The sequence below is a fragment of the Suillus clintonianus genome, assembly GCF_016758775.1.
Source record: "Suillus clintonianus strain FC179 chromosome Unknown DEU56scaffold_3, whole genome shotgun sequence".
Classification (NCBI taxonomy): Eukaryota; Fungi; Basidiomycota; class Agaricomycetes; order Boletales; family Suillaceae; genus Suillus; species Suillus clintonianus.
Window position 1 is genome coordinate 75,904 of NW_024539227.1, and position 25,745 is coordinate 101,648.

At 49.3% G+C, this 25,745-nt stretch overlaps 12 protein-coding genes across 12 annotated transcripts; 5 read left to right on the top strand and 7 right to left on the bottom strand.

Annotated features, from left to right (window-relative positions):
• Nucleotides 1–154: 154 nt before the first annotated feature.
• Nucleotides 155–1,553, bottom strand: DEU56DRAFT_767267 (uncharacterized protein). Its single transcript, XM_041351141.1, has 5 exons — nucleotides 1,043–1,553; nucleotides 726–985; nucleotides 629–670; nucleotides 550–573; nucleotides 155–499 (listed from the first exon to the last, which is right to left on the bottom strand). The coding sequence occupies exons 1-5, from the start codon at nucleotides 1,233–1,235 to the stop codon at nucleotides 410–412; spliced, it is 609 nt and encodes a 202-aa protein (XP_041214642.1). The 5' UTR covers nucleotides 1,236–1,553; the 3' UTR covers nucleotides 155–409.
• DEU56DRAFT_767269 (succinyl-CoA synthetase beta chain SSC-beta) lies at nucleotides 1,554–3,489 on the top strand. Its single transcript, XM_041351142.1, has 9 exons — nucleotides 1,554–1,716; nucleotides 1,771–1,842; nucleotides 1,906–1,978; nucleotides 2,040–2,139; nucleotides 2,192–2,282; nucleotides 2,331–2,677; nucleotides 2,726–2,965; nucleotides 3,015–3,218; nucleotides 3,275–3,489. The coding sequence occupies exons 1-9, from the start codon at nucleotides 1,678–1,680 to the stop codon at nucleotides 3,357–3,359; spliced, it is 1,251 nt and encodes a 416-aa protein (XP_041214643.1). The 5' UTR covers nucleotides 1,554–1,677; the 3' UTR covers nucleotides 3,360–3,489.
• Nucleotides 3,490–8,971, bottom strand: DEU56DRAFT_976019 (uncharacterized protein). Its single transcript, XM_041359594.1, has 7 exons — nucleotides 8,901–8,971; nucleotides 8,409–8,799; nucleotides 7,946–8,356; nucleotides 7,761–7,891; nucleotides 6,583–7,713; nucleotides 4,626–6,530; nucleotides 3,490–4,570 (listed from the first exon to the last, which is right to left on the bottom strand). The coding sequence occupies exons 2-7, from the start codon at nucleotides 8,758–8,760 to the stop codon at nucleotides 3,539–3,541; spliced, it is 4,962 nt and encodes a 1,653-aa protein (XP_041214644.1). The 5' UTR covers nucleotides 8,761–8,799; nucleotides 8,901–8,971; the 3' UTR covers nucleotides 3,490–3,538.
• On the bottom strand, nucleotides 8,972–9,857 carry DEU56DRAFT_767275 (breast carcinoma amplified sequence 2). The gene is made up of 4 exons (XM_041351143.1): nucleotides 9,655–9,857; nucleotides 9,434–9,606; nucleotides 9,230–9,383; nucleotides 8,972–9,180 (listed from the first exon to the last, which is right to left on the bottom strand). The coding sequence occupies exons 1-4, from the start codon at nucleotides 9,835–9,837 to the stop codon at nucleotides 9,034–9,036; spliced, it is 657 nt and encodes a 218-aa protein (XP_041214645.1). The 5' UTR covers nucleotides 9,838–9,857; the 3' UTR covers nucleotides 8,972–9,033.
• Nucleotides 9,858–9,883: 26 nt separating this feature from the next.
• DEU56DRAFT_767278 (NADH or F420H2 dehydrogenase) lies at nucleotides 9,884–11,057 on the top strand. Its single transcript, XM_041351144.1, has 6 exons — nucleotides 9,884–10,049; nucleotides 10,102–10,552; nucleotides 10,604–10,626; nucleotides 10,678–10,718; nucleotides 10,773–10,849; nucleotides 10,905–11,057. Exons 1-6 carry the CDS (start codon nucleotides 9,932–9,934, stop codon nucleotides 11,017–11,019), a joined length of 825 nt encoding a protein of 274 aa, XP_041214646.1. The 5' UTR covers nucleotides 9,884–9,931; the 3' UTR covers nucleotides 11,020–11,057.
• Nucleotides 11,058–12,624, bottom strand: DEU56DRAFT_767280 (maintenance of telomere capping protein 1). The gene is made up of 4 exons (XM_041351145.1): nucleotides 12,021–12,624; nucleotides 11,810–11,967; nucleotides 11,623–11,757; nucleotides 11,058–11,573 (listed from the first exon to the last, which is right to left on the bottom strand). Exons 1-4 carry the CDS (start codon nucleotides 12,553–12,555, stop codon nucleotides 11,142–11,144), a joined length of 1,260 nt encoding a protein of 419 aa, XP_041214647.1. The 5' UTR covers nucleotides 12,556–12,624; the 3' UTR covers nucleotides 11,058–11,141.
• Nucleotides 12,625–12,674: 50 nt separating this feature from the next.
• DEU56DRAFT_724594 (uncharacterized protein) lies at nucleotides 12,675–13,274 on the top strand (the record flags this gene model as incomplete). The annotated part of the gene is made up of 5 exons (XM_041347827.1): nucleotides 12,675–12,717; nucleotides 12,768–12,808; nucleotides 12,862–12,876; nucleotides 12,922–12,950; nucleotides 13,007–13,274. 5 exons carry the CDS (start codon nucleotides 12,675–12,677, stop codon nucleotides 13,272–13,274), a joined length of 396 nt encoding a protein of 131 aa, XP_041214648.1.
• A 1,095-nt stretch (nucleotides 13,275–14,369) lies between these two features.
• DEU56DRAFT_305769 (uncharacterized protein) lies at nucleotides 14,370–16,536 on the top strand. The gene is made up of 8 exons (XM_041345570.1): nucleotides 14,370–14,506; nucleotides 14,559–14,573; nucleotides 14,626–14,712; nucleotides 14,761–15,064; nucleotides 15,112–15,745; nucleotides 15,795–15,969; nucleotides 16,021–16,357; nucleotides 16,410–16,536. The coding sequence occupies exons 1-8, from the start codon at nucleotides 14,499–14,501 to the stop codon at nucleotides 16,467–16,469; spliced, it is 1,620 nt and encodes a 539-aa protein (XP_041214649.1). The 5' UTR covers nucleotides 14,370–14,498; the 3' UTR covers nucleotides 16,470–16,536.
• A 55-nt stretch (nucleotides 16,537–16,591) lies between these two features.
• Nucleotides 16,592–17,602, top strand: DEU56DRAFT_767293 (Tim17/Tim22/Tim23/Pmp24 family-domain-containing protein). Its single transcript, XM_041351146.1, has 4 exons — nucleotides 16,592–16,774; nucleotides 16,831–17,032; nucleotides 17,082–17,386; nucleotides 17,439–17,602. Exons 1-3 carry the CDS (start codon nucleotides 16,629–16,631, stop codon nucleotides 17,364–17,366), a joined length of 633 nt encoding a protein of 210 aa, XP_041214650.1. The 5' UTR covers nucleotides 16,592–16,628; the 3' UTR covers nucleotides 17,367–17,386; nucleotides 17,439–17,602.
• Nucleotides 17,446–18,722, bottom strand: DEU56DRAFT_876681 (uncharacterized protein; the record flags this gene model as incomplete). The annotated part of the gene is made up of 4 exons (XM_041356017.1): nucleotides 18,407–18,722; nucleotides 17,730–18,353; nucleotides 17,579–17,676; nucleotides 17,446–17,514 (listed from the first exon to the last, which is right to left on the bottom strand). The coding sequence occupies exons 1-4, from the start codon at nucleotides 18,552–18,554 to the stop codon at nucleotides 17,446–17,448; spliced, it is 939 nt and encodes a 312-aa protein (XP_041214651.1). The 5' UTR covers nucleotides 18,555–18,722.
• A 9-nt stretch (nucleotides 18,723–18,731) lies between these two features.
• On the bottom strand, nucleotides 18,732–20,231 carry DEU56DRAFT_767300 (small GTPase superfamily). The gene is made up of 7 exons (XM_041351147.1): nucleotides 19,986–20,231; nucleotides 19,898–19,931; nucleotides 19,774–19,841; nucleotides 19,699–19,720; nucleotides 19,478–19,573; nucleotides 19,395–19,428; nucleotides 18,732–19,337 (listed from the first exon to the last, which is right to left on the bottom strand). Exons 3-7 carry the CDS (start codon nucleotides 19,837–19,839, stop codon nucleotides 18,965–18,967), a joined length of 591 nt encoding a protein of 196 aa, XP_041214652.1. The 5' UTR covers nucleotides 19,840–19,841; nucleotides 19,898–19,931; nucleotides 19,986–20,231; the 3' UTR covers nucleotides 18,732–18,964.
• A 4,564-nt stretch (nucleotides 20,232–24,795) lies between these two features.
• DEU56DRAFT_306067 (uncharacterized protein) lies at nucleotides 24,796–25,475 on the bottom strand. Its single transcript, XM_041345571.1, has one exon. The coding sequence runs from the start codon at nucleotides 25,205–25,207 to the stop codon at nucleotides 24,920–24,922; it is 288 nt and encodes a 95-aa protein (XP_041214653.1). The 5' UTR covers nucleotides 25,208–25,475; the 3' UTR covers nucleotides 24,796–24,919.
• Nucleotides 25,476–25,745: the final 270 nt, after the last annotated feature.

Consider the following 25,745-nt stretch of genomic DNA (forward strand, 5'->3'; position numbering starts at 1 on the left):
TTCGTCGGGATCTGCGGAACATTTATGACTGCTTGTCCGTGAGGGGGCCAGGTAGGGCCAGGTAACTTACCGTGTTCTCCTATCGTGTTTTAGTTTGATAGATGTGCGGGTGACAGTGTACACACACGCACCCTCAAAGTGAACACGTTCTTTACGCAAATCGTATCATCTTTCCCGTAGTGTCGTCGACGATCATATTGAAGGTGGCTGAGGCCTGAGGACTCTACAGCGAGGATTAGGACGAGTCCCGTCAGTATGATTCATTGTAAGGTTGCAACTGGCCATGGTAGGCTACACTTTGATTTCGGATTTCTGCTGCACTGCTGCTTCCACAAGGCGCGCGCGGTATGAGGTACTATGATTGCTAGTACTAGTAGTAGTGAGGTATGCTATACGACACACTCGAACATCAGATTTTTGCCTTTCCCAGCAGTGCTTCATGACCCTTGTAGACAAGAGTAGACGGGGCGAAACCAAAATCGTCGTGAAGTTTGATGTCCTGCGCAAGGACTTAATTAACCGCCCATTGGCAGACGAAAACTCACTGACAAGCTCTCCGGCTATGACCCGGACCTGCAATTTTAAGCATATAAGTACCTCGACTGCATCCTGAAACACTCAGACATACCATGGACCAATGATGAACTGCATGTAATCCTGCAAACCAAAGCTGGATGAAAACAGGGGTGAGAAGATCATTCATATGTGCCGTTCTCAATTCTTACCTCTCGGCCAAATGTTGTCTCAAAAGTTTGCATGAAAGGCGTAACAGCGTTCAAGGTAAGTGGAAGGTCGAGGTTTGCCGTGGGTACTACTTCCTCAACACGGGAGATAACTTGTTTGAGGGCCTCTCGAGCGTCTGAGAGACTGTTCTCCATTGGTGTGTTACGGCTACGGGTGTCATATGAAAAGATATGTGGGGCTGGTCCTGAGATGCATTCGATGAGGAGAATGAAGTGGTCTCGTGCGTGACGCAAATGTTTTCCTGCGGGGAGTCTCTCAGTAAATTTGGTATTGATCATATGAAGTGCCATAGTATCACCGATAGTTGAGCCTGGAAGGAATTTGGATTGGGCAGTAAGTTGGTCGTCAGAAGTCAGGATATTCTCGACAAGATCGAGGGCCTGTTGAAGAACAGTAGTGGACACAAATTGGAGCTGAGTGAGAGGAGAGAGGGTAGCAATATCACTACCGTTGGGATGAGACTCCACTTGAACCATGGTGGAAACTGACATGAGAGAAGAGGTCAGAAGACTGTCAGAACAAAATTTAACCGTCTATCATATTTGCAATGAGGCTGGCCTCGAGGACAATTCATGACCGAGGATAAAACATAGATAGAAGATGTAATACTGAGGCAATTGATAGCTAGCCTAAGCTAGCTAGGGCATGTTCCTTCTGCCAAATTTCGAACAACCCACGGTACAAAGATAGGTTGTCCGAACTCAAGGCGGGGTCACGATATTCTTTCTGCCAGAGCCACTCCAAGCTAATAAAAGGGATCAGAGACAGGAAGATTCTTGTGATGAAAAAGTCCACCGTCGTCGTCACTCTGGCTGAAGAACACAAACATGTGTTTCGCTGCCTTTTCATCCCAAGTCCGCTGATATAAGCAGGCGTGCACCCCGCTTTTCCCGAAGCTGTGAATTATCACAACTCAATCACATCTCTTCCTCAATGCTTGCCTCCTTCAGAACAACGGGCTCGTTAGCTCGGGCAAGTGGCCTTCCATCCATGATTTTTTTTGCATCTGATCGGTGTCCTCAATAGCGAGCAGCATCTGCCGGTCAAAGGCGTTTCCTGTCTATTCACGAATACCAGTCGGTGAACCTACTTAACTCGGTGAGATTACTCGGAATCCGTCAGCATTTTCATAGCGTGACAACCACCACTTTTGATTCCTAGTATGGTATACCAACACCAAAGAGCATTGTTGCAAAGTCTCCCGAAGAGGCCTACAGCGTTGCTCAGAATTTTGGTGAGCTTTTAGAATCTTCATCATGACGTGTAGTCCCTTCGCTAAGACTCTGCAATTTTAGGCACAGACAAACTCGTGATCAAGGCACAAGTACTTGCCGGTGGCCGAGGCAAAGGAAAATTCGACAATGGCTTCCAGGGTGGTGTGCACACCGTTGACAAGTACGTACCAACTTCTAGAGAAGCCCTTGCTCACAACTCACCTGGTTGACAGCCCACAGCAAGCATGGGAATACGCTAGCAAGATGATTGGTTCGAAACTCATCACGAAGCAAACGGGTGCTGGTGGTAGAATCTGCAATGCTGTTTGTCCATTCTTCACAAGCTGTTTCCCGTCTCTGATTACAGGATAGGTTATGCTTGCCGAGCGTCGCGATCCCTCCCACGAATACTACGTTGCTGTACTCAACGACCGTGTTACCCAAGGCGTTGTTCTCGTCGCGTCTAACCAGGGAGGCATGAATATCGAGGAAGTTGCTGCGACTAACCCTGCTGCTATCATTACGACTCCCATTGACTTCGAGAAGGGTCTGAGCAAGGCCACCGCCCTTGAACTTGCCAGAACTCTCGGGATTAAGGAAGGTGGTCAGGAGGAAGCGGCAAACATCTTCCTCAACCTGTACAAGATATTCAAGGACAAGGATGCCACTCAAATTGAAATCAACCCTATGTCAGAGACTGTTGATGGCCATGTACTCTGGTGAGCGGAAATCTCGCATTCTGCTTCGTTCCCCTCAATTCGTATCAGCATGGATGCTAAATTCGGCTTCGATGACAACGCCGAGTTCCGTCACAAGGATATATTCGCGCTCCGCGATATCTCGCAGGAGGAGCCATCAGAGGTTGAAGCTCAGAAGGCCGGTCTGAACTTCATCAAGCTCGATGGCAGCATTGGTTGTTTAGTCAACGGTGCGGGATTGGCCATGGCTACCATGGACGTTCTGGCTCTACATGGCGGTAATCCCGCCAACTTCTTGGATGTCGGGGGGTACGTAGAACTTTATGCTGCTGGGCTCTGTACCTGACCACATCTTCAGAGGTGCCACACCCGAGACGGTCAAAAAAGCCTTTGAGATTCTCCTCTCTGACCCTAAGGTTAAAAGTATCTTTATCAACATCTTCGGCGGTATCATGCGCTGCGATTACATTGCCGAGGGTGTCATCAAAGCAACCAAAGAGCTCGGTCTCACCATCCCATTGGTCGTCAGATTAAAGGGAACAATGGAAGCAGAAGCGAAGGCGTATGTTTTCTTTCTGGATTATTGCCAAGCCCCAGTCTGACCTTTTAATGCTATAGGATGATCAAGGAGTCCGGTCTGAAAATAGTCGCATTGGACAGCCTTGACGAAGCTGCCGAGACTGCGGTGCAGCTGGCAGTTTAGAGACCCATAGGATAAATTTAGATTACTCACCTTGATTATAAGTTATTGTGATCAGCTTCGGGCCTCATCCATGTACATTGCTAGCAGATATGCATTGAGAGGATGGGAAAATAACGAAACAATATATAATAACATGTCAGAGAAACATCAATGTATCGTCAGGTAGCGTGACACGTATATCACCACGATGGTCGTCCATATGGTAGAGGTTGTGCAGGACTGTACATAGTAGCATGTGAAGACTGAGGGGCAGAATGTGATTGCTGCATTGGCGACATCCCAGGCATACCATCAGGTCGCCCTTGTCCACGGCCAGCAACGGCCATGTAGGGTTGTGGGCCATGAGTCATCATAGGAAGCGCATGCATCATCACAGGACTCCCAGCATACATTGAATGATTTGAATGCGAAGGAGTCGCTGGATGTAACACAGGACTCATCATATTACGAGGACGGGGTTGAGCAGCTCCGTTCATTTGTGGTGACTGCGGGCCGTGTGAGATAGGCGGAGGCCCATACATCGACGGAACCCCATTTGGTGGGGGATACGCCATCAGCTGCGTAGGGTATGGTGAAGCTACTGGCCTCACTGCACCAGAGTGGCTTTGGGTTGGTGGGAGAGGCACCCATATCGGTTGGCCGCCACTGAACATGGGTGAATGCCCATTGACAGGTACACGCGGTGCAGGACTTGGCGGTGGATACACGAGTGGTGTGGGACTAGGTGAATGGGCCATCATCGGCGGATAGGGATAAGGGGGCCGGATGCTCATGCTTGGTGGGTGGACAGGACCATATGTATAACTGGAAGGACGGCTAATGGGTCCGGCTGGAGATGAAGACGGCAACGTACTACTGCTCCTCGTAGTGGCATTTGATGAAGTAGGTACTTGCTGGAATGCGCGAGTGACATCATGAAGCGACATCTTAGATGGAACGTTTGCTGCTGAAGTGGGAGGGGGAGTTTCTCCATCTTCAGATTTGACGTCTTGCAATGTGAACGGTAGAGCAGTCAGATCATCTGCAATACCCTCCAGGGAGTTTACTGCATGTACTGGAGCCTTGTCAGAGGGCTGCGACCATACAGCTTTTAAATGCTCGGGATCCGGCGCTCTCGCCGGAGATTCTTTTGCAGATGAAAAGCTCAAAGGAGATTTTGTCCATGGTGTGCTGTATGACGCAGATCCAGGGGTGATGAGATTTCTGTCAACCTACATGCCCATGAGCCACGAAAGAAGATGCATGAAAATACAGCGGAACACCAACCGATTCATCCGAGCTCTTAGAATCCAGCTGCGTCGAGACAACAAGTCTTGGGGAACTCGTGTCTTTTCCGAGACCATTCACAACGCGACTGATTGTAACCGTCTCCATAGAATGGAAGCTTTTGTCAGGCGAGTCTACAGCCGAAGAGAACAGAGCGCTTGGCGGATCACTTTGTGGTGATGACGGTATTTCGTCCAGCTCGCTGAAGACGGTGAAGGACACCGAGTTCTTCTTCAACTCTTGACAAGCTGTTTCGGACGGGATCTCGCGATAGAATGCAACCGCGGAGCCCACTGGCATCTTTGGCTGAGCTCTAGGACGTTGCGTAACGGCTTCCGCTTTGTTGTTGATGGATGGTAATACACTTTGGGCAGCGGGGGCAATTTCTGGTGGGTCAGGAGGAGGCGAGCAACTGATTGTGTCCAGAGAACCTGCGTTGACGCCGTCTGGACTGGCTTCCGGAATAGATGGACAGACAGCAACCCTCCTCCAGGACAGAAGGTCATCCACCTTCGACCGCCCAAATGATGGACCCGGCTTTGTTGATCCAGCAGGAAGATTGACCTTGGGTCCTAACGGAATTGCGGAAGAAGACGAACGGTGATGCCGTGCTTGAGGAAGGAGTACGCGAAACTTGGGTTTACCCCTGGGAGGCGGATAGCTCTTGAAGAGCACATCATTTAAGGAGAAGTCTTTCCTTGTCATGCCATCAACTGGTGGATCCCATGACATTATATCCCATCGAATCTGCAACCGTGCATTCTTCAAAGCGTGATATTGCCGTCTAGGAATAGGCTCCAAGGGACGTGATTGGCTGGGAAGGCGGACTACAACAGTTAGTCGAGGCGAACGCGGTGGTTCGCAGCTAGTGACATCGAAAACTTCGTTTTCCTCCCCAAATTCGACTCGACGCGGTCTTAGTGCAGGAGGAAGCCATTTAGGCCCACCTGAATAACCCCGGCCATTAACATTGGTCTGAGGTTGAGTGACATCTGGTTCGGGCGGTGCATCCGCAGTCTCCTTGTTGGTCTGTTTTGCAAATTCCGTCTCTTTCATGTCATGCAAAGCTCCCTTGATGCGAGAAATCGTATCGTCGAGAGTAGACATTGGCGCCTCGCGGAAACCTGGGCGAGTTAGGCGTTGTGGAGATGTGGGCAACGTCGTGTGGTTAGACGAATATGTGGTTGAGCCATCCACAATAGAGGAACCCTTCGAAGGCGGTATATGCGCCACTACCTCGCGTAGCGATTCCGAACTCGCAAGGCTCGCCGGGGCATCCTGCAATTGTTTGTCCCCAGTCTCCTTTGCAACTTCGTGGTTCGTCAACGAGGATGGAGCTAGAACTTCGCGAACAAGCTCGATGGGGGCTTTGCGACGCCACAGATTTGGAGACTCCGGGCGAGGGGGAAGTGTCTGAGGCTGAGAATCTTCAAAGAAGTCACTTGCGACAGGCCGAGGTGGGTGGGATGGTCTTTCAATGCCTTTGTGCTGTGCCTCTGATTGTGAGACCGTTGGGGCACCAACTAATTTACCCATATCAGAGAAGTCTACCACCTCGAGATCCTCATCTGCAGAAACGCTAATAAACTCTTCTACTCCCTGCAGCAGTGGCGCAGGTGCACGGGGTTGTGCAGGTATCTCCCGAGGCGCTGGCGGTGACAGTGGAGGTGGAGCTTTGCTTCGCCAAGAATCCGTTTTTGAGGAATCTTGCGATTGCTCTGCATTAGTGGGCACAATCGACCTCGGAATCAGCGGCGGTCTGGCAGATGCTCTCAAAGATGGCAGTCGTCCTATCGGCTTGACAGACGTCATACGTTGGGCCGTGGCATCGAGCTGCAAGACTTGCTGTGAAGGAGATTTGACTGCTTCTGCAACCTCCTGAATCAGTTTTATGGCTTCCGCTTCCTGCAGATTCAAATGAGCCATCTGAAATGTCAACCACGTCACAGATACAAACTTGAGCGTTCTTCTTGTCCTCATCTACCTTGCATTTCTCCTCCAATGCAGCTGCCTTCTGCCGAGCCCGTTCTTTCTCTTTCTCCCGCTCCTCTTCTTCCACCTGTCGTCGTTGCTTTGCGCGCTCAGCCGAGATATGCATGGCGGTCTTGTGAACGTCTTCGATACTCAGCATGGGAGCCGCGAATGGGGCAGGGGTTTCGGATGTGACAGAGATAGTGGACAACAAGGGTGATTGAGCAACGACGCTACCCCCATGAGTCGTAGTAGGCGAATCGAAATGTTGTTGAGAAGCGGAGAGAGGTTGATGCGGATCTCTCGAAAAAAGCTTTCCAGGCGGACCAGTCGATATACGTGGTGGAAGCTGGCGAGTGGCATCACGCTTCAACGACGACGGCAATGGTGGAGGCCCCATGTTCGACAAACGACGACCTCTGTTATCAAGCATAACTTCGTGTTTCTCAACAGGTGATACGGATGGAAGCCCAGTGCCCCAACCTGGCGGCCCATTCGTTGAGGGAGAGGGCAAACCATCACGGGTCCTATCGAAAGGAGGATGGGGGCCGGGACCGTTTCTCAATGTACGTGATGAGCGATCATAACCACCTGCAGGTTTTTGGAGCAATTGCACTGGTTGTACAGGCGAACGCAAGGGTCCATCTCGTCCACTACGCATGTCCATTGGAGGCGGAATATGCTCCATATGGGAACCTCTCCTGGATACTGGACCCACAGGGAGATGACGGATGTGTGGATGAGAACTGTATGGCTCGAGCCTGTTTGAGCGTTCATTGAAGAGGACCCTTGAACCTTCCGAAGGCGAGTAGCTAGGATGCGAAGATGCAGGGGACATTGACGGATGTCGAGGAGCACGTGGTAGATCCTTGTGCGCAAAAGATGGAGAAGGCCTCGATCGTGGCCATCTCCGGTCAAAGTCGTCTGCAAACCGATCTTCTTTGCTAACTTGTGCTTTACCGCCGTCGACAACCTCTGGGTGGGACTCGAGAGAATCTGTAGCTGGATCAGGTGATGGTGCATTTTGTGCACTAGCTTCAGCTGGTGATATCTTGTACTGTCTTCCGTCGCCGAATTCAATGACTCCGTCAAGAAAATGGTCGTCGTCTTCTTCCATCTGGAAAATGTGAGAAAAATGTATAGGAAGAGTGAATTGAAGCAGACCTCGTCCCAGTGGTGGGTGTTTGGATCAAGGTGAACACCTCGGAATGCATCAGCTTCTTCTAGCGTCACAGTTTTTGAATGGGGAGCATCAGAGGGCTTCGGAGATTCAGCGACTTTGGGTGATGGTCGGCCTAAAGAAAGCAAATCAATTCTCGCGAACTGCACATACAAAATTTGCGATGTACCATGAGCAACTTCTGCAGCAGTAGGAAAGTCTGAAGGGCCTGCGCTGTCCAGAAACAGGACTGGTGCAACGACTTTCGGATGTCCCCAAGCTGGTTTGGACGCAGTATCCTTCTTAGCCGTGGCGGATGAAGTCGATGCAATAGCTCGTGGTTGTGGTTGAATGACTTTGCCAGCGACGGGGAGCTGCGGGGCAGCTGGGGCGGGAATGGGCGCTGGTGCAGCGGTATGCGGAAGGGGTTGCGGAATGGGTCCATTGGATGAAGTAGATGGTGTTGAAGAGACAGGTGGTGTCGCGGATGATGGACGCGACCAACCTGGACCAGTTGTTGTTGATAAAACAGGCGCTGCTGTGAGCTTGGTGGTCACGAGCCGCGAATGGGAGCTTATTGGTGGAGCAACAGGTCGGATAGCTATAGAACGTCAAATTGGCTTTATTGTTATGAAATACAACATTGCACTTACGAGCTGGACTGCCAGACTTGACGACAGGTACGTGGTTCAATGACGTGGTAGCAGACCCTGAGGAGGACGAGTTCTTCTGTAGAAACTTCTTGTTTATATTCACAGAAGTAAATTTCTTTGGATGTGGGGCGGCAAACGATGAATCTGAAGGAGGAAGAGGCGGTTGAATGCGAGAGTGAGCTGATGAGCTTGTAGGTGAGATCAATGGAGGTGAACTTGAAGTCTTGAGAGGACAAGCTGCGACTACAGAATGTTCTTCAGAGACATTGGATGAACTCAACAACACATTAGCAGGTTCCTCTCCTGCATGATTTACAGTTAGCCCCGTGTCTGAGTTGTCGATATTGGCCATATACGCGTCCCAAGACGCCGATAGTCAGTTTTGCTGAGCCTACAGAGATTATGGCAAGAGCCGAGAAGGAAATCAAGTAAAAATACACGACAATGAGTTTAAACGTTGAAAATGACACGGTTGACTTGTCGTTGACTTGCCTGTAAGCTTGATAGTGTAGACAAACCAACTTTTGGTTGTCGTCGACGAGCAGAAATCAAACGAGGCAGAGTGCAACGTTGAGCGGCGGTTAGCCTAATTCGGTTAAGTACTCTAATAAGCTACATGCTGCTGCTACATGCTAGCAAGCTCAGCCTCCTTTTTATTCAGTCGGTCAACTTCTGCATCAAGAGCTACATTTGCCATCTCAATTTGAAGGATACTCGATATCAACTCTGTCCATTTGTTCTCCAACGATGTCAACTGGTTTCCAATTCGCGTCTTGAAGCAACGATGAATACACTGCTCTCCTGATCAACCTGGAACATACCTGAGAGTTCTTGCGTTCTCGGTTGACGTCTGTCGTGCGCTGCTTCAATTCCTCCAGCGCCGTTTCTGCCTGCTTGGCTGTCGCTTCTAACAGGTAATTTTGAATTCGCCAAGCATTGGGTCCATATGTCTGCAGCAAAGCAAGATTCGTGTGCCTTGGAGAGACCGTGAACTCAAAGTATTCGAAGGACAAATGAAAACCTACCGAATACGCTGGTGCTCTAGTTGAGATTGAGCATTCTTCAACGCATTCTGCCACTCCTCATCGGTGCCTGGGGTGGACGTTGGTGCTGGAAGCTGATATCTAACGGTGTCTAAAGGTGCTAAAGGCTGATGGGCCTCGACGCGCGCAAGCTCAGCAGCAAGCCCAGGTTGGTCCTACGCCGTATCAGGTCTATGAACCATCGAACCAGTGGTTTGACATACCTTAAAGAGCTCTAACAGAGGGGGAACGCGAGGATGTAGAGTCTGCGGCGGTTTTGGTTCGCGTGCTAGCTCGCGCTCGACCTTTTCCTTCAAGATTGGATTCTGCTCGAGATCATTGTCGTAGTAAGGTAATGAATCGAATATTTCTGTTCTATGAGCGTCGTCTTCAAAGTGTGAAGCCATGGTTTACTTGACGGCGTCGGTCACGATTCGGATCGGAGTGTGAATTTACCGTTGCTCTAACTCGTCTGAACTCGCTAAACAGCAGCCAGCAAACATGTCGTTCCGCACGGGTCTGCGGGTCACAAATCTGCTTAAAAGCTCATCGAAGAGACCAGCGGGGACCGTTGGCGCTTCTTTGACACGAAAAATTCAGTCTTCGTCGTCACCTAGAGGTAAGTTATGCCTGTCCTAATCACCGATGGGCCTGTCTTCACAACTTTGTAGCTTCCGTGTCGCCATTCACCGAGCCTACGTCTCCAAATCCTACAGCTACCAAGTATGCTGAGACAACTGAATCATTACATACATACGGATCATACCTCATGCAGTGTCTCCCCAAATTCGTCCAGCAGTTCTCCGTATTAAAGGACGAGCTCACTCTGCACATCTCCCCGTCTGGCGTCATCCCAGTCTTGACTTTCCTTCGAGATCATTCGCAATGTCAGTTCAAGAGCGTCGTGGATATCACCGCCGTCGACTTCCCAGAACGAGAGAAACGCTTCGAGGTGGTCTACAACATGTTGAGCATCAAGCATGCGGGAAGGATTCGTGTCAAAACGTATGCTGGCGAAGCGGACCCTGTGCCTAGCAGCGTTTCTGTCTTCAGTGGAGCAGATTGGTACGAACGGGAGACATGGGATATGTTTGGCGTCTTCTTCACTGGCCACCCTGACCTGTAAGTCGCGTTCTATATCCATATGGATCCATGTATTGACTGCATTTTCAGGCGTCGGATACTGACAGACTATGGTAAGTGTTCTCAAACGTGACAAGTCGTTTTTGTCATAGACTTTTGTGTAGGCTTCGATGGCCATCCCCTCCGAAAGGACTTTCCCTTGTCGGTACGTAACTACCGCCACAAGCTGCTAATCGCAGGTATTGAATTACGATTTTAGGGCTACACAGAAGTCCGCTACGACGAAGAGAGGAAACGCGTCGTTTACGAGCCTCTGCAATTGACGCAGGCTTTCCGGTTAGTCAAAAATCATATCTCTATCTCCGTGTTTTACTAACCACCTAATATACAGCAACTTCGAATCACTGTCACCCTGGGAACAAGTTGGGCAAGGGACAGAGCCCGTCAGGCCCGCAGAGCTCAAGCCTGTTCCTCCACCTCAACCCGAGCAGCCTCCAAAGAAGTAGATGATACTACGTTATTGATTGATATACATATATAAACATTTCTATCCTCTGAGTGCAATCGTGGTGAGTCGTAAAGTAATACATGGCCAGGCGGGGTGACAGCGTGTAAGTGGAGAAGTGCTTCAAGGGGAAGATTCAGAAGGCACTTCTTGAGGCGTGATGGGTTCGACTGTCTTTTTGCCCCATCCCATCCGTGCGACAATGTAGTCCTGCCCAATTACTTCAATGCCCACCCGGAGAGATTCAGCTACAAGGTCTTCCACCCAGTCGTAGTCGTCCCAGATCTGCAACCAACTACCAGGCACAGCCTGTGTTATAGTCGTGTGCACCAACTTATGCCCAGGATCGGACAGATGTAACAGGAACTGGAGGTTAGACTGCTCAGGCGCGTCTGCGGACTCCTCTGAAGCATCAGCAGCCTGTTGGGGAAGGGTGAACGAGGTGATGAATGGTTGAATGCGTAGGTAGACAGAGGAATAGGTGACAGGATTCTGAACAGATGACTCCTTGGGTGGTGATTTGGAATTGTTCTTGATGAATTCATCTAGATTTGCCTTCGCAGGAAGATCAATCTCACGTGCTTTCTTGGCTTTGGACACTTACCTGCGCGAGCTTAAGAGCAGCGTCGTAACCGTCTACTGAATTGAAATCCCGAGGAGTTCCTGCTGCAGATTCCTTGGGTTTCGATTCGTCACCTCGGTTGATAATCAAATCACCACCCTCGACCTGTTCCATGACCTACGCGCACCAACATCAGCACTTTGGACACCCGTAATATCTCGGTGCGTACCCTAGCGAGTGACCGATAGACAAGCGATTCAACACCATCATATCCTTTCATATCATGACTGAGCCATACTTGAATGACTTCGTGCTCAGATATCGGAGGAGCAACTACGTTCAGAATATCTGTCAATGTAGACAGTCCAACTCTCTTAAAATCTTGTCCTAGAGGGCACGGATTAATTAGCTTTGAATCAACTTGACCCACACAAACAAACCGATTTTGTCAAGCTGCGCGGTCTTTGCATACTCGAGGACTCCCTCTCCCAATTTACTGATGTGTTCATTCTTGGGAAGGTTCTTAACCTGCTCGTCTACTACAGACCTTGCTTGTTGGTAAGCGGTATTCGCACTGGTCCATACGCTTCCCCATCCCCAACGACTCGAGGAAGCCGCCAGTGCAGGCTCAGCTTCAGCCTTGGCAGCAGGAGTTGACGATAGTTCTGGCTTTGCTACTAGAGAAGAGGTTGATGAGGACGGATGAGCACCGACTTTGACTCGTTCAGTGCTCTTCCTCAGTGATGGAGTTCCCGGGCGCGAAGTGTGTCTTTCTATGTGTGATGTCGTGGAGCGAGTTGGCTCTGAACTCTTCTGAGTTATCTCATCAATGAAGGCGAGAACATCCGCTGGGTCTCCTGCGTTGCCTGTACTAGTGGCAGGTCCGCGCGTCGTTGCTGCGACTGGATTAAGGGAATCAAGATCATCGAGAAATTGGAGGGCCTCTTCCTGCTTTGACTTTGATTTGGCGGCCATCGTCGTAGTGCGAGTTAAGTCGGATTCGAAGGACCCCAGACTAAGAAGCGGAGTCTGCTAAGGCGCTTACGTCGAAGCCATCAAATCAACTTGTCCACATTCGTTCACTATCCCTTTGTATGGGTCGTAAGAAGAAAGTCGAGCAGGAGGTTTACCACGTCGGTACGAGCTCAGCTCTTCATCGTTATCACTATTAACGCGCTTTCTGGTAGAGGTAATCACCAAAGCTCGTGTCAGCGACGAAGGGGACTGGGTAAGCACATATCATCACACTCTAAACAAAGATCTAAGTTACTACTCGTCCAGGAATATTATGTCAAAGTGTGTTTTGACCCTCGTTTCATTGCTTTCCCTAATGATTCATAGTGGGCAGGTTATGACTCCGATGCAGACACGTCAGATCCATTTCCCTTTCATTGATCACGAGCTCATTCACCAATGCGATATGCAGCTGGGAGCCACAAGACAACGTGAAGCAGTGTGACCGTCTCTTGAACAGCTTTTGGGGACATGTCGGTACCGACGACGACGATTATTCTGTCGGATTCGAAATTACGGCGAAAGACTATTGGATAAGTGAGAGTCAGCTGACTTTTCGCTTGGTGGCTCAACTGATTTTTACGAAGAGCAAGAGAAGGAGTTCTTTGCGACGCAGTTCTCAGAAGACGGAAAGCGCAAAAGCGAAAAGAATACGAAGAAGCCACCTATCAAGCCGGTGAATCCTCCCGACAATACTCATTATAATTGTCTTACACAATGTGCATAGGAGAAAGCCAAGCAAAAGCAAGCCGATAGTGATACTGATAGCTCGGAAGAGTCCGATACCCCTCTTAAGCAGAAGTCCCCTATCGCGAAGACGTCGGCGTCGCGAGGTAAAAAGCGTAACAAATCATTCGTTAGTTCAGATGTGTGCCGCCCTTTGTTTATTATCGTGCTGCGAAGCTCAGACAACGCTAGTCAGACTCCAGTTCTTCGGAAGATCGTCCATTGAAACAGCGGCGGAAACAGACTAGCTCGAAGTCCCGGAGCACTACAGCAGACAAGGTCCCGTGATGGTTGTCTTTATTTCATTCTAATCTTATTGCTTTCTACAGGAACAATCCTCAGCAGCTCCGGCCCCCAAGGCATTCGCTGAGCAACCATCTCGTCCTCTTCCACCACCACCAAGGCCATCGACGTCTTCTACCGTACCACCCCCGAATGTAACTCGCCCACCCAAAATACAGCCCGTCCGAACTCACCAAGATCAAAGGACAAACCCTCTTGTCAAACCTATGGAAATCTCCTCGAAGGCGGTTCAATCTGGGAGTACTCTGACAACGAAGCAACGGATAGCGGCAGGATCAGGTTCTTCTGCAGCACCCAAGCCGAAGCCACTGCAGACAAATCCGAAACTGCTAACTGGTCTATCGTTCAAGAAGAAACCCCCTGAAGCAAAGGAGCCTTCGTCCGCAGCTAGTCTGTCTTTCAAGAAGAAGCCCTTCGAGAATGAGCCTTCCTCAGCGAGTGGTGTGCAACCGTCTGGTCCATCCAAAGAGCCTTCGTCCACAACTAGTTTATCATTTAAGAAGAAACCATTCGAGAACGAGCCTTTGTCGGCGAGTGACGTGCAACCGTCCGGTCCATCCACAACGGGTATGGATGCTGGTCCTTCCACTATAACGCCCGTCGGGGCTGGCCCGTCGTCAGCCACAAAGCAAACAACAGAGCCTCCTTACATTGCTTCACCCGCCTGGGAATACGATGCACCGATGTTCGAGGCGGCGGATGATAACCCACCTCCACCACCACCTCCTCCTTCCATGCCTCTGTAAGTGCGCGAGTGCATTTTCAGACACACATTCGTTTGACAGCCTTTTAGCATCCAGAACCAACTCGCGAAGCCAGTTCCCCCGAAGCGAGCCTCCGAAACCGCCGCAGACGAGTTTCTCGGAAGTCTTAATATGCCAGGGTATGTACGCTAGTCCGCTCACGTTCAATCGTACTCACGACATGCATGATAGTCTCAATAGCCCATTGTGTGTTCTATTTCCCCGATTTCATGCATTAGGTACTCATGACAACATTCAGGGAACCTCCAGTCAGCAATGGCGCCCAGGAAATTGATTCCTTCCGACCAAAGGCCTTAACATCGATGAAAGCTTCTGCGATGCCGAAGTTGGTGCTCACTCCTGAATATGAAAAGTGTTTCTAATTTTCGAATAGGATTCCCAAAAAGTGGAAATGGGAGGGTGATCTATTTGTTGACTTTGTTAAGAACCAAGCGGAGAAAGTTTGTGAAGTGACGATCAAGGACGCGACTGATTCGCGCGATAACGGTGCTCGCATGAGCTTCATGATGGCGCAAACCGATTCCATTCGCATCCAAAAACTTTACAATGTTACGGATCTCACACCGGTTTTTCGCTCCTGTGGAGAAGCTCAGCAATTTGCCAAACTGGAAGCTTCGGAAAACCAAGACAGTCAAGCACTACTCGGATTTTTTGGTCACATGTCACTTCAGCGACAGGTGTGTCTTAATTTTCTGATGAATGTCTATGCTAACAGATGACAAAGGTTGCTGTTCTCCCGCTGTCGTTGGATGGCGCAGAACTTGCACTGCTATTTGTATTCAGCCCATCATTGGATGCCCTTTGTAAGTTTTTGCGCGTACCAGGGCATCTACTGCAGGTTTCGCAAAACACACATGTTTTGGTGGCCTTGTTGCCATGGCTTGTCTCGTCTGCTAAATACAGCAAAACCACGCGCAACCCGGTCAGCGAAACTATACAGCAGCTACCGACCCCGACCCCGAACCGTCAACAGAAAGACAGGCTTCTTCGTCGCATACTGAAAGAGGCTGCTATGGCTATTGGTCTGCTTTCATTTCCACACGAACTCTTGAATTTCCTGGGGCTCTCGAACAGGAAATATTGTATCTGGTCCTTCCCGGCCGATGGAGCAGCCTCGAATGCTGGCTTTGAGACTCGACAGCTTAAATACGTGCTGGACAAGACTAAAGCTGTGCCAGTGAGCCTTGACGCAGAAGCTCGGTTAATATTCGTACATGTTGGGGCCCTCAAGACTTTTTACGAGCTTTCTGCGTTGGTCACCAAGCGCCGCGACACGCCTGAAGTTCGCTTTTTCACCTACGGCACACATGAGTCTGTTCCATCCAGCAGGTGGGGCATTCGCGAGGTTTTCCCTTTGGGTGAGTACTTGCAAAGTAAGGTATTTGGTGTCACTGAGGATCTCCAAAGGTGGTATTGTCACCTTTACGCCTTTGGCTATCGCTGAAGATCCTGCTGGATGTCACTGTTTGATGCGTAACATCGCGCAGCATCCTCTCTGGGAATGTTACCTGATACCTTCGATCGTGGGTTTGAGCCATGCCCTAGCGTGCGGCAAGGAGAAGCCAGTACCAGAAATTTTGAGGTCAGTGTGATCTGCTGTGCTGTGATATCCTAACTCAGGTGGTATCCACAGCATGGACTCGTGCCTTCTTCCCATCCTGGACCTGGTAAACGCAGGTAGCGTCGCTGTCATGACATCGCCCACCAAGCATGATGACGCCTGGATTGTTGACACCTTGGAGAAGCAAATGTTAGAAGTACAGGATGTGCTGCGAGAGTGCATTCAAAGCTCGATCGCGCGCTTCGCTCACTGCAGCGAATCTGACATCCTAGTTGAAGCGGACATGGAGATTTCTCAAGATCTCCGAAATATGGAGCTGCAGCCTACTTTCATGGACAATCACAGGCGGTTTGTGATTATCAGAGCTGCATCTGAGGAGACTCGCAGCCTCCCCGAAGGCGGATCGGGGGTATGTGATATAGTTTCTTGATCTGTGGCCCGTCTGCTGACTTGACATGTAGCTCGAGTGGTGTCCGATATCAAAGTTCTCATTCCTGGATGATTTCTTCCTTGGACCGTAGATTTGTAGTCATTTATGTATGTACTAATAGTAGTTCCTTTTTAGTGTGACCTGTGCACGAGTCTCGGTTTACATGTGATTGTACGGCCGGTCCGTAGGCGTTCCACCCAAAGTTCTTTCTTTAAGAATTCTCGTCAATGCCTCCAGCTGGCATACAACCATGTCCAGTATTACTCCCTGGCTATCAGACCCCCGCTTGCACGACTACCTTGCCATCGTGAAAGGTGCACGCAATGGTTTCGTGTACGGAGTCAAAGTCAGATTTCCTCATGCGTTGATCATGGCCATTCTTTTTGGTCGAGGAGAGTACGTTTTTTTTCTGCACTTAGAGTCGAGTTCACTGCTGGACCACTATTCTTCAGCTGGAAATCTCGCCTTCTTGTGATTTACAAAGCGACCAAGCAGCACGCCTTCAACCTAGCAAAGTTCGTTTCACTCTACAAGACACTGCTATTGCTTCAACGAAAGGCCAACGGAGGGAAGCAGCGCAGCGCGGATACATTTGTTGCTGGTTTGTTGGGAGGATACGTGGTCTTCGGCGATAGATCAGCCGTAAACGAGCAGGTATTTCAAATGCATTCCTGTGCGTTGCTAGTGTCGACTTTCCGTTTAGATGGTCCTCTACGTGGTATCTCGAGTCATCGCTTCCTTCATGCCACGCGCTGGTACTCCGTATTCGAAAGCACCTGCAGGCGCGTCTGGATCTGTGGTGAGACCTATCCCGCCAGACCCACGGTATTTCTCCGTCTTCGCGGCTCTATCTTGGGGTGCCGTCATGTGGCTGTTCCAGCACCGTGGAGAGGCTATTCAACCTGGCATGTTCAACTCGATGACATACCTTTATCGTGACTCCGAAGTATGGACAGATCTCAGGACATTGTTGTGGCATAATACATAGAGGGGCAACACATTTTCACGGCGAGTGCAGATGTCATTTGCGCATGCGGGTACTATCTTACATGTGATCCAGATATCTATTAGATTGGACAGAGCCAGTAATCTTGTGGCACGTAATCTACGGTCCTTGCAACTTTCCGGCATTTATACTGCATTCATACAAGTTAGAGATCAGAATGGTCGCATGTGATGAGCTATTCGTTTCGGTCTTACCTGAAGCATTTCCACAGCGGCTGTCAAAGCCTTATGACACAGAGAGCAAGACGAAAGCTGGCCGGCCAATTCACCCATCTCCCCCGCTATATCAGTAGCTGTATTTCATCCGTCAGTAAGCGAGATTGAGATGCGCATACGATTTGCACACCTGCTTCGATTTGGGTGGCCAGGTACACCCGCTTCTGTTCCCAGAGTTGGGTGGCCCACTGCTTGTGCACAGGACAAGTGCCATATCCGTGCGGGAAAATGTCCTCTTTCAGCAGGATATCTCGCAGTCTATATTTCCGGTATTCATGGAGCCTCAGAAGCTCGTGATATGCGGTGACAGTGGGAATGATTTGTATATCCTCTTTGGTGTATGATGATAGTGGGGGATGGAGCAGATGAGCGCTTGCCTCTGCCGCAATCTTCGGCAAGTTATGTGCTGTGGCATATGCATAAACGGGGAGTGGATTTGATGAGGCGTTGGCTTGCACGTGCAAGTGTAGTGAACAGACAATTGTTTCCGGGAGTCCATACTTATCAGCCAGATGAAGCATGAATGGAAGAACCGGGAACGGAATGACTGAGCCCGCGTCCAATTTGAAACGAGGTCTCGTTCCGTCTGAATTCTCCATCGGGGGAGGGTCGGGGGGTCGTTGAATGAGGCGGAACAAAGTTGCTAAAGCCTGCTCTGTTTCATCCAAGTCGAGAACTGCTTCCTGGGACCCTGCAGGCTCGTCGTCGTCGCCCACTAATTCGAAACCTTGGTCACAGCATGCAAACATATTCCCTTAACGATACTGTGAGTAAACCATAATGCATGAGAGATGGAATTCGACATACGGAATACATCGCATGTTTCAATGGCATGGCGGCTCACTTGAAACTCTGTGCCATCAGGCAGTGAGCGAACGTGGAACTTTGCGTCGACTGCCAGCGAGCCGCTGGTATCAACATAGCTTCTGGAGGTATTGATATTTTCACTAAACATATCAAAAATTAGCGAATGCCCTCCACCCCTGACTTACTTGTGTCTTATAGGGCAGCGCGTATCAACCAACGTTGGTGCAGTCGTGTTCGTTGACGTGCCGAAAAGCGCATGGGATATCACCTTGCGGCACAGTGGGAACGTCTGACCACAGCAATTGCGTAGTCCAGGAACGAAATTCATCAAACCTGTGAGCCTGTACCAGAAGATTGCCAGTGCATTGCAAAATACATCGCGGACTAGATCGCGTAAGTCACAGCGTGAGGAGTGGGACGTGTGATATTGTAGCTAGAAGAAAACCATGATAGCCCGAAAGCGAGCGAGAAGAACAAAGCAGAATCGTGGAGGTATCATCAAACAGAGGTAAAGGGAGGATGAAAATCTAAGTCGCCAATAACCCGAGAAGATGTCCTTCACATAACCACGCATTTGGGTTTCTTGTTACCGTCCTTTGGTGTCTTGTCGCCCTGTTGTTTTCCCCCTGATCCACCAGATTCCAATCGTTTCGTCTGCCGTAGGGCACGTACTAGGTTGGTGAAGAGAAGCTCGACATTATATGCTGTTCGTGCTGATGTCTCCATGAATTCACAGCCAAATGACCGGGCGAGTGCAATGCCCTCCTCACGTGAGACTTCACGCTCGTATGTCTTGTCGCACTTGTTGCCCACCAGCATGAAGATAGGTTTTTGGCGCTTGACCTTGAGCATTGACTGTCTGAAAACGTCCAGCCGGTCAAATGTTGACCGTGATGCGATGGAGTAGACCAGAATAAACCCCTGGCCTTCCCTAAAGTTATGAGAGAGTGAGACATGTCTAAAACAAAAGAGTGTGGTAATCACGGACCGAACCCATTGGTCACGCAGTGTGGCGTACTCCTCTGCGTGGACATGAGGCGGATGCCAAAAGTTGTAATGGTTACTACTCACCCTGCCCAGCAGTGTCGATGACTTCGACGAAGCACATCTTGTTATCCACAATTAACTGCTTCCTATAAGCATCTTCTATTGTCGGGTCGTAAGTCTGGGAGTGGGCCATGAGTCAATTGATACAAGAAGGCGAACACGAACACATACCTCTACATAACGTTATGCGAGAAATGATCGAGGTTATTAGATTGGAATAGAAAGTGGAGGGTAGTTGTGCATACCAACAAAACAGTTGAGTGTGAACTATGAGGGAACATGAGGTGTGGGTGAGGAAGAATGTTGTTGCAGGGACTGACCTGAACGGCCAAAGCAGTTTTACCGACACCACCATCACCAAGCACAGCAACCCTCCAGCTATCCATAGCTGTAAATGATAGATTATGAATAATAGTTGTTTGGAAGCAAGCGAAGAAGGATTACCTTGAGTATGATCGAAAGAGATGGGACACGAGTTCTGTTGTCAGAAGTGAATTGCTGCAGGAAGAGAGGGTACAGGGGATGTATGTACCTTGAGAAGCCGAAAATGGAGTTTGAAGCCGGAGAAAGTGAGTATATAGGGATACCTTAAGAGATGAGGTTGGAGTGACAGAGAAGGAAGAAGTCGTGCAGATCGTATATGGTCGTAAAGAAAGGCGCGGAAATGGCCTCGAGACTTAGAGAAAGGAGTATAAGGAAGCGGAGAGAAAGAAACGGCGTTGATGTCAAGCTTGGTTTACGCCTCCTTCCAAGTATTTCAGTGCACTGCAAACCTCCTTGGCCACCCCTCCATAAAATTACCTCAAAATACTTATCAAATATTATTTTATATTTATTTAGTATTAACTCATCACCGCCCGGCTGTCTCCATTCTCGGACATCTCCGCTAGTTTTGACCCATAAAATGATCCTTATAAAGCAATGTTCTTAAATCGAATGTGTGACAATTGCCGTTAACCTAATTAATTGCCGTCAGACTCCCATTTTGGCCATACAATAAATTAGGCATTCCGCTCTCCTTCCTTATCGTCGGTCGCACACTCCAGTCCACAAAGAACTTGTCCTTTTCATGATCCGTTTAAATCTAGTTTTACCAACCTAGTATCAAATCCTTCGTGCCTGCATTAGTCGAACTGCGATGGGAGACATTAAGTCCTCGATAAAACATAAGGAGATAACCCAATATATATCAGGGTGCATATCGACCTTCCGCCGCGGCTCCGAGTTCTCTCATCCGGTCATTGTCTATCCTCCGGATGCAACTCTCAGTTCAACCCATTCATAACACTTCACCTCCAGTTTTTGATATATGACAGCGCTCAGCTCCTACGCAGGAGGGCGCACATCTGAGGCTATCTGGGGTCGTCGTCGAATTTGCTTGACTATTCATTGGGTTAGGCCTTGAGCTTGAGCGCTGCTGACCCACAATATTCAGGGCCATCTTTGGACATTGCTCGCCCAAATGATTCAGCTTGATCTGCGAGGCTCTTACCGTCAAGGAACGCCATCAGATAGCCATAAAACTGGGCGACCCCCTGTGACCTTCCCGCGACGGTTAACTATCGATCGTCTTTTATTGCCACGTCGGAAAAAGTGACTTTTAACCGCACAGCCGAGCTGGATTTGGAAGGTACGCGCTCAATAAGCGCTCGTCAAAGCATCGTATTATACATCGTATTCAGGTCGAAGAGGGGAGTTCTGCAGAACTGCCTCCACCATGATGGGCCTTTTACAGACATATAAACCTTGTAATCTACCTGAAGTTGAAGCTCGCCTCCACGGATGACGTTGAGGTACTGGATCTCCTCGTGTGTTCTCGTTTTCGGTACAGATTTTAGAGACCGCCAATCCACGAGTCACGGCTGTATTTATGCCGTCCTCTCTGGCTAGAGCTCTTACAAACCCTCACGTCGCCACATCATGGGCTTTACGAGCGATGACGATCCGCGCCACCGCCACAATGGGATGTTACGTATCAACATTCCATCGAATATCCTCGACGGCGCATTTGACGGGATACAGGGCAAGCTGCGCCCAAGTATGTGTCTCCGAGTGTGGCCTAGTGTGACTCAGCCACGAGTATACGGTAGGAGAGCACTTACCGTCATTGATGAACGCACCCCGTTTTCTTTCCGTCGCAGGATCATTTGGCCGATGAAAACTTCCCATCCCAGTTCAAGCCACGTAACTTGGACGTGATTTCAATGTCGTCACGACACGATACTCCCGGGTCTAATTGACTCGTGGGTGACATGCGAGGACACGCGGTGACGGATAGTCGCTAAGCCTCCTCGGCCAGTTAATTGAATTCGTCAAGGCATAAACCTTATAAACTTTGCGGATACCTCTCCGGCACCTTAAATCAGTATCCATCGTAGGAAATTCGTTCGTATGACAATACTTATTGACATCTCACTTGCTCGAGTCACCCAAATGGATCGAAATTAGGTTTTACAGGCAAAGCGCGTCGTGTCAAAGTATTGTCAAAGTTCGACAGGTTGACATCGGCTAGCTTATGCAGAGATCATGCCTGTTGGACAGTTTTTGATCTCATCACAGCCGACGGTGTCAACCCGGGCCAGCGATTCTCACTAGATTGCGATGAGCAATTATACGAGTCAAAGACTTTTTCGAGAGTGCTTCTGGCGTGCGTAGACGGTGAGCAAGCGAGACAGATTTTGAGTCATTGCTAATACTACGCGCTGCATATTCAGGAACACCGCAGTGAGGTTGATGTAGACTCGAAATTAGCATGGCGGCACTGGTCCAGCCTGAGGTGATTTTTAGGGGGCTTCCTACAACAGCCTGCGACTCGAAGGGTAAACGGCCGACAAATGTCATAACGCCACATCTGAAAATGTGGGTTATCCGATAAACACGCTCATTTTTTGGGGTACCGCAGCGGCACTCGTTAAAGCCCTTCAAAACCTCGCCGTCGTTAATACTTCTGCTTAGCTGTTCCACAAAGATGCCGATTCTTGCCGAATTGCTCTTAGCATCAGACTAAATGTCTGATTCGGAATCATCTTGGACCCGGCTGCACAGGGCTGGATATGCCAGGACTCAGGAGTCAGCGCTAATCAGCGGGGAGTTCCACTTTGTCTGTTCTCCTTGGCTCACGAGTCGCAAGTGCCCAGAGCCAAGACCCGTGCCCCAGCCAACGTGCACGGAGGACTGGCCAATAAACATCCCTCGACCTTTGCAAGCTGCCAGATTGACATTTGCAATCCCCAGATTCATTTACGAGTGGGAAGTAAAGAATAACAATACATGCCCTCTCCTGCCCAATTGGACCGCGTTCTCCCGAAATCCCCACCGATTGGTAAAGTTAAGTTTCAAGTTCTTTTTTTTTGTCACTGGGTCTGGGTGAGAATATTATTTGGGAACGGGGAAGAAAAGAAGGTAATGATTGGCGCACAAACATATGACCTTTTGGTTCGAAACCACAACTGAGGAAACTACATAACGCAGCTTCGGAAGTCCTTTTCCGATCACTTCTTTGGAAGGAACTGTAACGGCACGCCTTTCGCGCGTGTCCATGGAGTAAGCTCTGAAACGGGCTCAGAAGAGGCAATGGTTGGTCCAGATTCCAGACAACCCGCTTTCAAACCCTTCCAACACTCGTTCACTTATTGGGAGCATTGTGCCTTACTAGAGCGCCTAGGAACTTGTATATTAGTTCCTCGTGCGGCAGCCGATTATAGATGATGTATTCTCGAATCTCGATATGATAAGATGTTGTTATCTCTTGTCTGCGAAAATGAAGGACGTAAGTGAAGATCCAGACACAGCTGTTAGAATAGTTACTTGTATACTGCCACTGGTGTGGCTATTGACACCGGAGCACAGCGCAATGCCCACTCAGTTTCACAGGGACGATTGAATTACTGAGAAAAAAAAGCCACAGCATGCCTCCAGGCATTCAATTCATCCATTACGTCTGCGACAAACACCCACCCCCTCGGAACAAAACAATTGGCTCACCAACTCAGTATGTATGAGTCATGCGGATTGCTGAGTACGGGGGGAGGATTCCTGGGAAATTGAGTAAGCGGAACCAGTGAGCAATTCAGTGGAAGTTCGTCAAGAGTCTCTTCGGTTCGAGCGGCGATAATTTTTCCCTGTAAAGCGGAACAATAAAGTTAGTACGGAATGGGCGAACACATGAAACTTGGGTTCGTTCTTAGCAGTTGCGCTATGTATCGAGTTTTTGATGGGATCCGAATACGGCGTCAACAGCGCAAGAATTCTTGCGGAGATTACCAATGATTGTAAGTTCAAAGGTAGGGGTAGGCCTGGGTAGGCTGCAATTTCCCGGAACCCCGCAGAATGGCGCGTTAGAATCCCGGTTCGCTCCACGTCAGCTCGAAGATAGGTGACGAATACAGCGTCAGCGGCGCAAGACATAGAACTCATTAGTAACTGTACTCGCAGTTTAGAGGTAGTCAGCATGTCATAGATGAGGCACACATACCCCAGTAGGATGTCGACGTCGTGCAAATTTGGTCAGCCCCCTGGTGATGACCCGGATATCAACGTCAGTAACAAAGCCTGTATCGCCGACTACCCACCGTGGCCTATCTTGCCCTTTCAAAGCAGCTACCTTTGGTACCTGTCAAGTGGGTGCACTGATAATGCAGGGCCCGTCAAGCGATGTTCAAATCTCTTTCTGGCCATTCAAAAGTACCAATTTCATAGTCAAGCAACCTTATGTTTGACTCACGTCTGGAAAAAAAGGGAGTTTTGTAATATCCGGACTGATATGATGCAGAAATGAGCTTTATTTCCGCACATACGTTGAATTTCTTGCGAAATTCCACGCATACCTCGGAGTAATACCCGTATCAAAGGTTCATCGCATAATGCATGATGGTTCTCCCGAGGATTGAAGGGTCAGCTCACATCACGTGACGCAATGGGGAAAAGTTGCTTTCCACCAGTAGTGTGCCCGTTTCAAAATAAACTCGCTGAAGGCGCTGGGATCAAGCCTTGAAATAAGACGTGGCAAAGCACAAGTCAACTGTCAGATAACTTAAGCGCAGATCAGCAGGGACAAATGCTTTCTTAAAAAGTCACCGTAGTTGGCGTGATGTTGGGAAAGAATTGAGATACTGTCTCCCCCGCAGAGATAAGACAAACAACAAATTTCCCATTGTGATAGGGTATGCGTAGTTGAACAGGCGGCGGGAGTGTGTGTGGAACGTGGAATGATACGCATCGTGATGAAGGCGAGTAGTGGAATGGAACTAATGCGTGGAAGGAAACCCAATGTATGCTAGTGTGCAGTACTGTGTCGGAATGAGTTATATACCGAGATAAAAAAAGGAACCTTGAAATAAACAGAAGTCACCGATCATACAACATTGGGGGAAAGGGTTTGGGGCGATACGCCGAACGGCGGTCGATCTATGCGTCCAGGGTATTCCAATGAGTCTAGTGCAAGAGCAACACATGTATCCCGCAAGGTCAATCCTGCCTGCTAAGCTCTCCCTGGGTCAAGTCAAGTACAAAGACTGTCTTTGAGTTCTTTGGTGGTTCTATGAACTTGACAGGTTTTTTTGATGAGAGCGACGAGCGGTTTTGTGCTATTGAACCGAATGGTCGCAAAGGCCGAGAGTGAGGGAATGATGGTCGCATAGGCGATGCTCTCGAGGGGCCAGAAGGGGGGTTCATTGACGATGCAGCGAGTGGTGAAGAAACGTATGGCATGGGAGTTGATGATCTAAGGGCAGGGTGTACTGCAGACATGGACATTGCAGCTGGGAGGGACGTGTTAGTTTACAGCTATGTATAGCTGTCAAGGGTTGAACATACGCATTATGTTGAATAGCGCGAATGACAACCCTAAGGTAGACTGTCGAATTTCTACGGGTAGCTACGACGGTAGTCGAGGTGGAAATAGTACTGAGGGAAGTGAAAGACCGTGAAGACGTCGCGTCGCAGACGTGGCGGTCGTTTGAAGGTATTTATATATACTTTGTTGCAATCCTCTGGGGTGGGGACCGCAAAGAAACTCCAATTCATATCAACTACGACATCTTGGGGATTTTCTATATTCGTTCGATTACCAAATCTGCTTTAGCCGTGTGACGCTATGTCCAACCCCAGTGCACTCGACAACTATCAATCATGTGGCTCTAGCTGCCACTGGCCAGTCCTCTGCTTAACGCCGCTACAGCAGGCTACAGCGCGTGAATCTCGGGGTAAGCTTTCGTGAGCAGTTGCAGCTTTAAAATGACCATCAACCGCCATGCTCACTGTTTTCCTGGGGAAATTTAGTACTATTACGGTA

Coding starts and splice junctions, on each gene's coding strand:
- DEU56DRAFT_767267 (XM_041351141.1), bottom strand. CDS start 1,235: ATGTCAGTTTCCACCATGGTTCAAGTGGAGTCTCATCCCAACGGTAGT. Junction 671..725: donor AGACAACATTTGGCCGAGAG/GTAAGAATTGAG, acceptor GTTTTCATCCAG/CTTTGGTTTGCAGGATTACA. Junction 574..628: donor CAGTTCATCATTGGTCCATG/GTATGTCTGAGT, acceptor TTAAAATTGCAG/GTCCGGGTCATAGCCGGAGA.
- DEU56DRAFT_767269 (XM_041351142.1), top strand. CDS start 1,678: ATGCTTGCCTCCTTCAGAACAACGGGCTCGTTAGCTCGG. Junction 2,678..2,725: donor GTTGATGGCCATGTACTCTG/GTGAGCGGAAAT, acceptor AATTCGTATCAG/CATGGATGCTAAATTCGGCT. Junction 3,219..3,274: donor ATGGAAGCAGAAGCGAAGGC/GTATGTTTTCTT, acceptor TTAATGCTATAG/GATGATCAAGGAGTCCGGTC.
- DEU56DRAFT_976019 (XM_041359594.1), bottom strand. CDS start 8,760: ATGGCCAATATCGACAACTCAGACACGGGGCTAACTGTAAATCATGCA. Junction 8,357..8,408: donor CAAGTCTGGCAGTCCAGCTC/GTAAGTGCAATG, acceptor GACGTTCTATAG/CTATCCGACCTGTTGCTCCA. Junction 4,571..4,625: donor CTAAGAGCTCGGATGAATCG/GTTGGTGTTCCG, acceptor ATGGGCATGTAG/GTTGACAGAAATCTCATCAC.
- DEU56DRAFT_767275 (XM_041351143.1), bottom strand. CDS start 9,837: ATGGCTTCACACTTTGAAGACGACGCTCATAGAACAGAAATATTCGAT. Junction 9,607..9,654: donor CTCTGTTAGAGCTCTTTAAG/GTATGTCAAACC, acceptor GATACGGCGTAG/GACCAACCTGGGCTTGCTGC. Junction 9,384..9,433: donor CTAGAGCACCAGCGTATTCG/GTAGGTTTTCAT, acceptor GGTCTCTCCAAG/GCACACGAATCTTGCTTTGC.
- DEU56DRAFT_767278 (XM_041351144.1), top strand. CDS start 9,932: ATGTCGTTCCGCACGGGTCTGCGGGTCACAAATCTGCTTAAAAGCTCA. Junction 10,050..10,101: donor GTCTTCGTCGTCACCTAGAG/GTAAGTTATGCC, acceptor ACAACTTTGTAG/CTTCCGTGTCGCCATTCACC. Junction 10,850..10,904: donor CAATTGACGCAGGCTTTCCG/GTTAGTCAAAAA, acceptor CCTAATATACAG/CAACTTCGAATCACTGTCAC.
- DEU56DRAFT_767280 (XM_041351145.1), bottom strand. CDS start 12,555: ATGGCCGCCAAATCAAAGTCAAAGCAGGAAGAGGCCCTCCAATTTCTC. Junction 11,758..11,809: donor TCTATCGGTCACTCGCTAGG/GTACGCACCGAG, acceptor TGGTGCGCGTAG/GTCATGGAACAGGTCGAGGG. Junction 11,574..11,622: donor CTGCTCTTAAGCTCGCGCAG/GTAAGTGTCCAA, acceptor CTTCCTGCGAAG/GCAAATCTAGATGAATTCAT.
- DEU56DRAFT_305769 (XM_041345570.1), top strand. Junction 15,746..15,794: donor TCGCGAGGTTTTCCCTTTGG/GTGAGTACTTGC, acceptor GGATCTCCAAAG/GTGGTATTGTCACCTTTACG. Junction 15,970..16,020: donor CCAGTACCAGAAATTTTGAG/GTCAGTGTGATC, acceptor TGGTATCCACAG/CATGGACTCGTGCCTTCTTC.
- DEU56DRAFT_767293 (XM_041351146.1), top strand. CDS start 16,629: ATGTCCAGTATTACTCCCTGGCTATCAGACCCCCGCTTGCACGACTAC. Junction 16,775..16,830: donor ATTCTTTTTGGTCGAGGAGA/GTACGTTTTTTT, acceptor ACTATTCTTCAG/CTGGAAATCTCGCCTTCTTG. Junction 17,033..17,081: donor GATCAGCCGTAAACGAGCAG/GTATTTCAAATG, acceptor CTTTCCGTTTAG/ATGGTCCTCTACGTGGTATC.
- DEU56DRAFT_767300 (XM_041351147.1), bottom strand. CDS start 19,839: ATGGATAGCTGGAGGGTTGCTGTGCTTGGTGATGGTGGTGTCGGTAAA. Junction 19,574..19,698: donor CACACTCAACTGTTTTGTTG/GTATGCACAACT, acceptor TGGCCCACTCCC/AGACTTACGACCCGACAATA. Junction 19,338..19,394: donor CTGCGTGACCAATGGGTTCG/GTCCGTGATTAC, acceptor TCATAACTTTAG/GGAAGGCCAGGGGTTTATTC.
- DEU56DRAFT_306067 (XM_041345571.1), bottom strand. CDS start 25,207: ATGTCCATGTCTGCAGTACACCCTGCCCTTAGATCATCAACTCCCATG.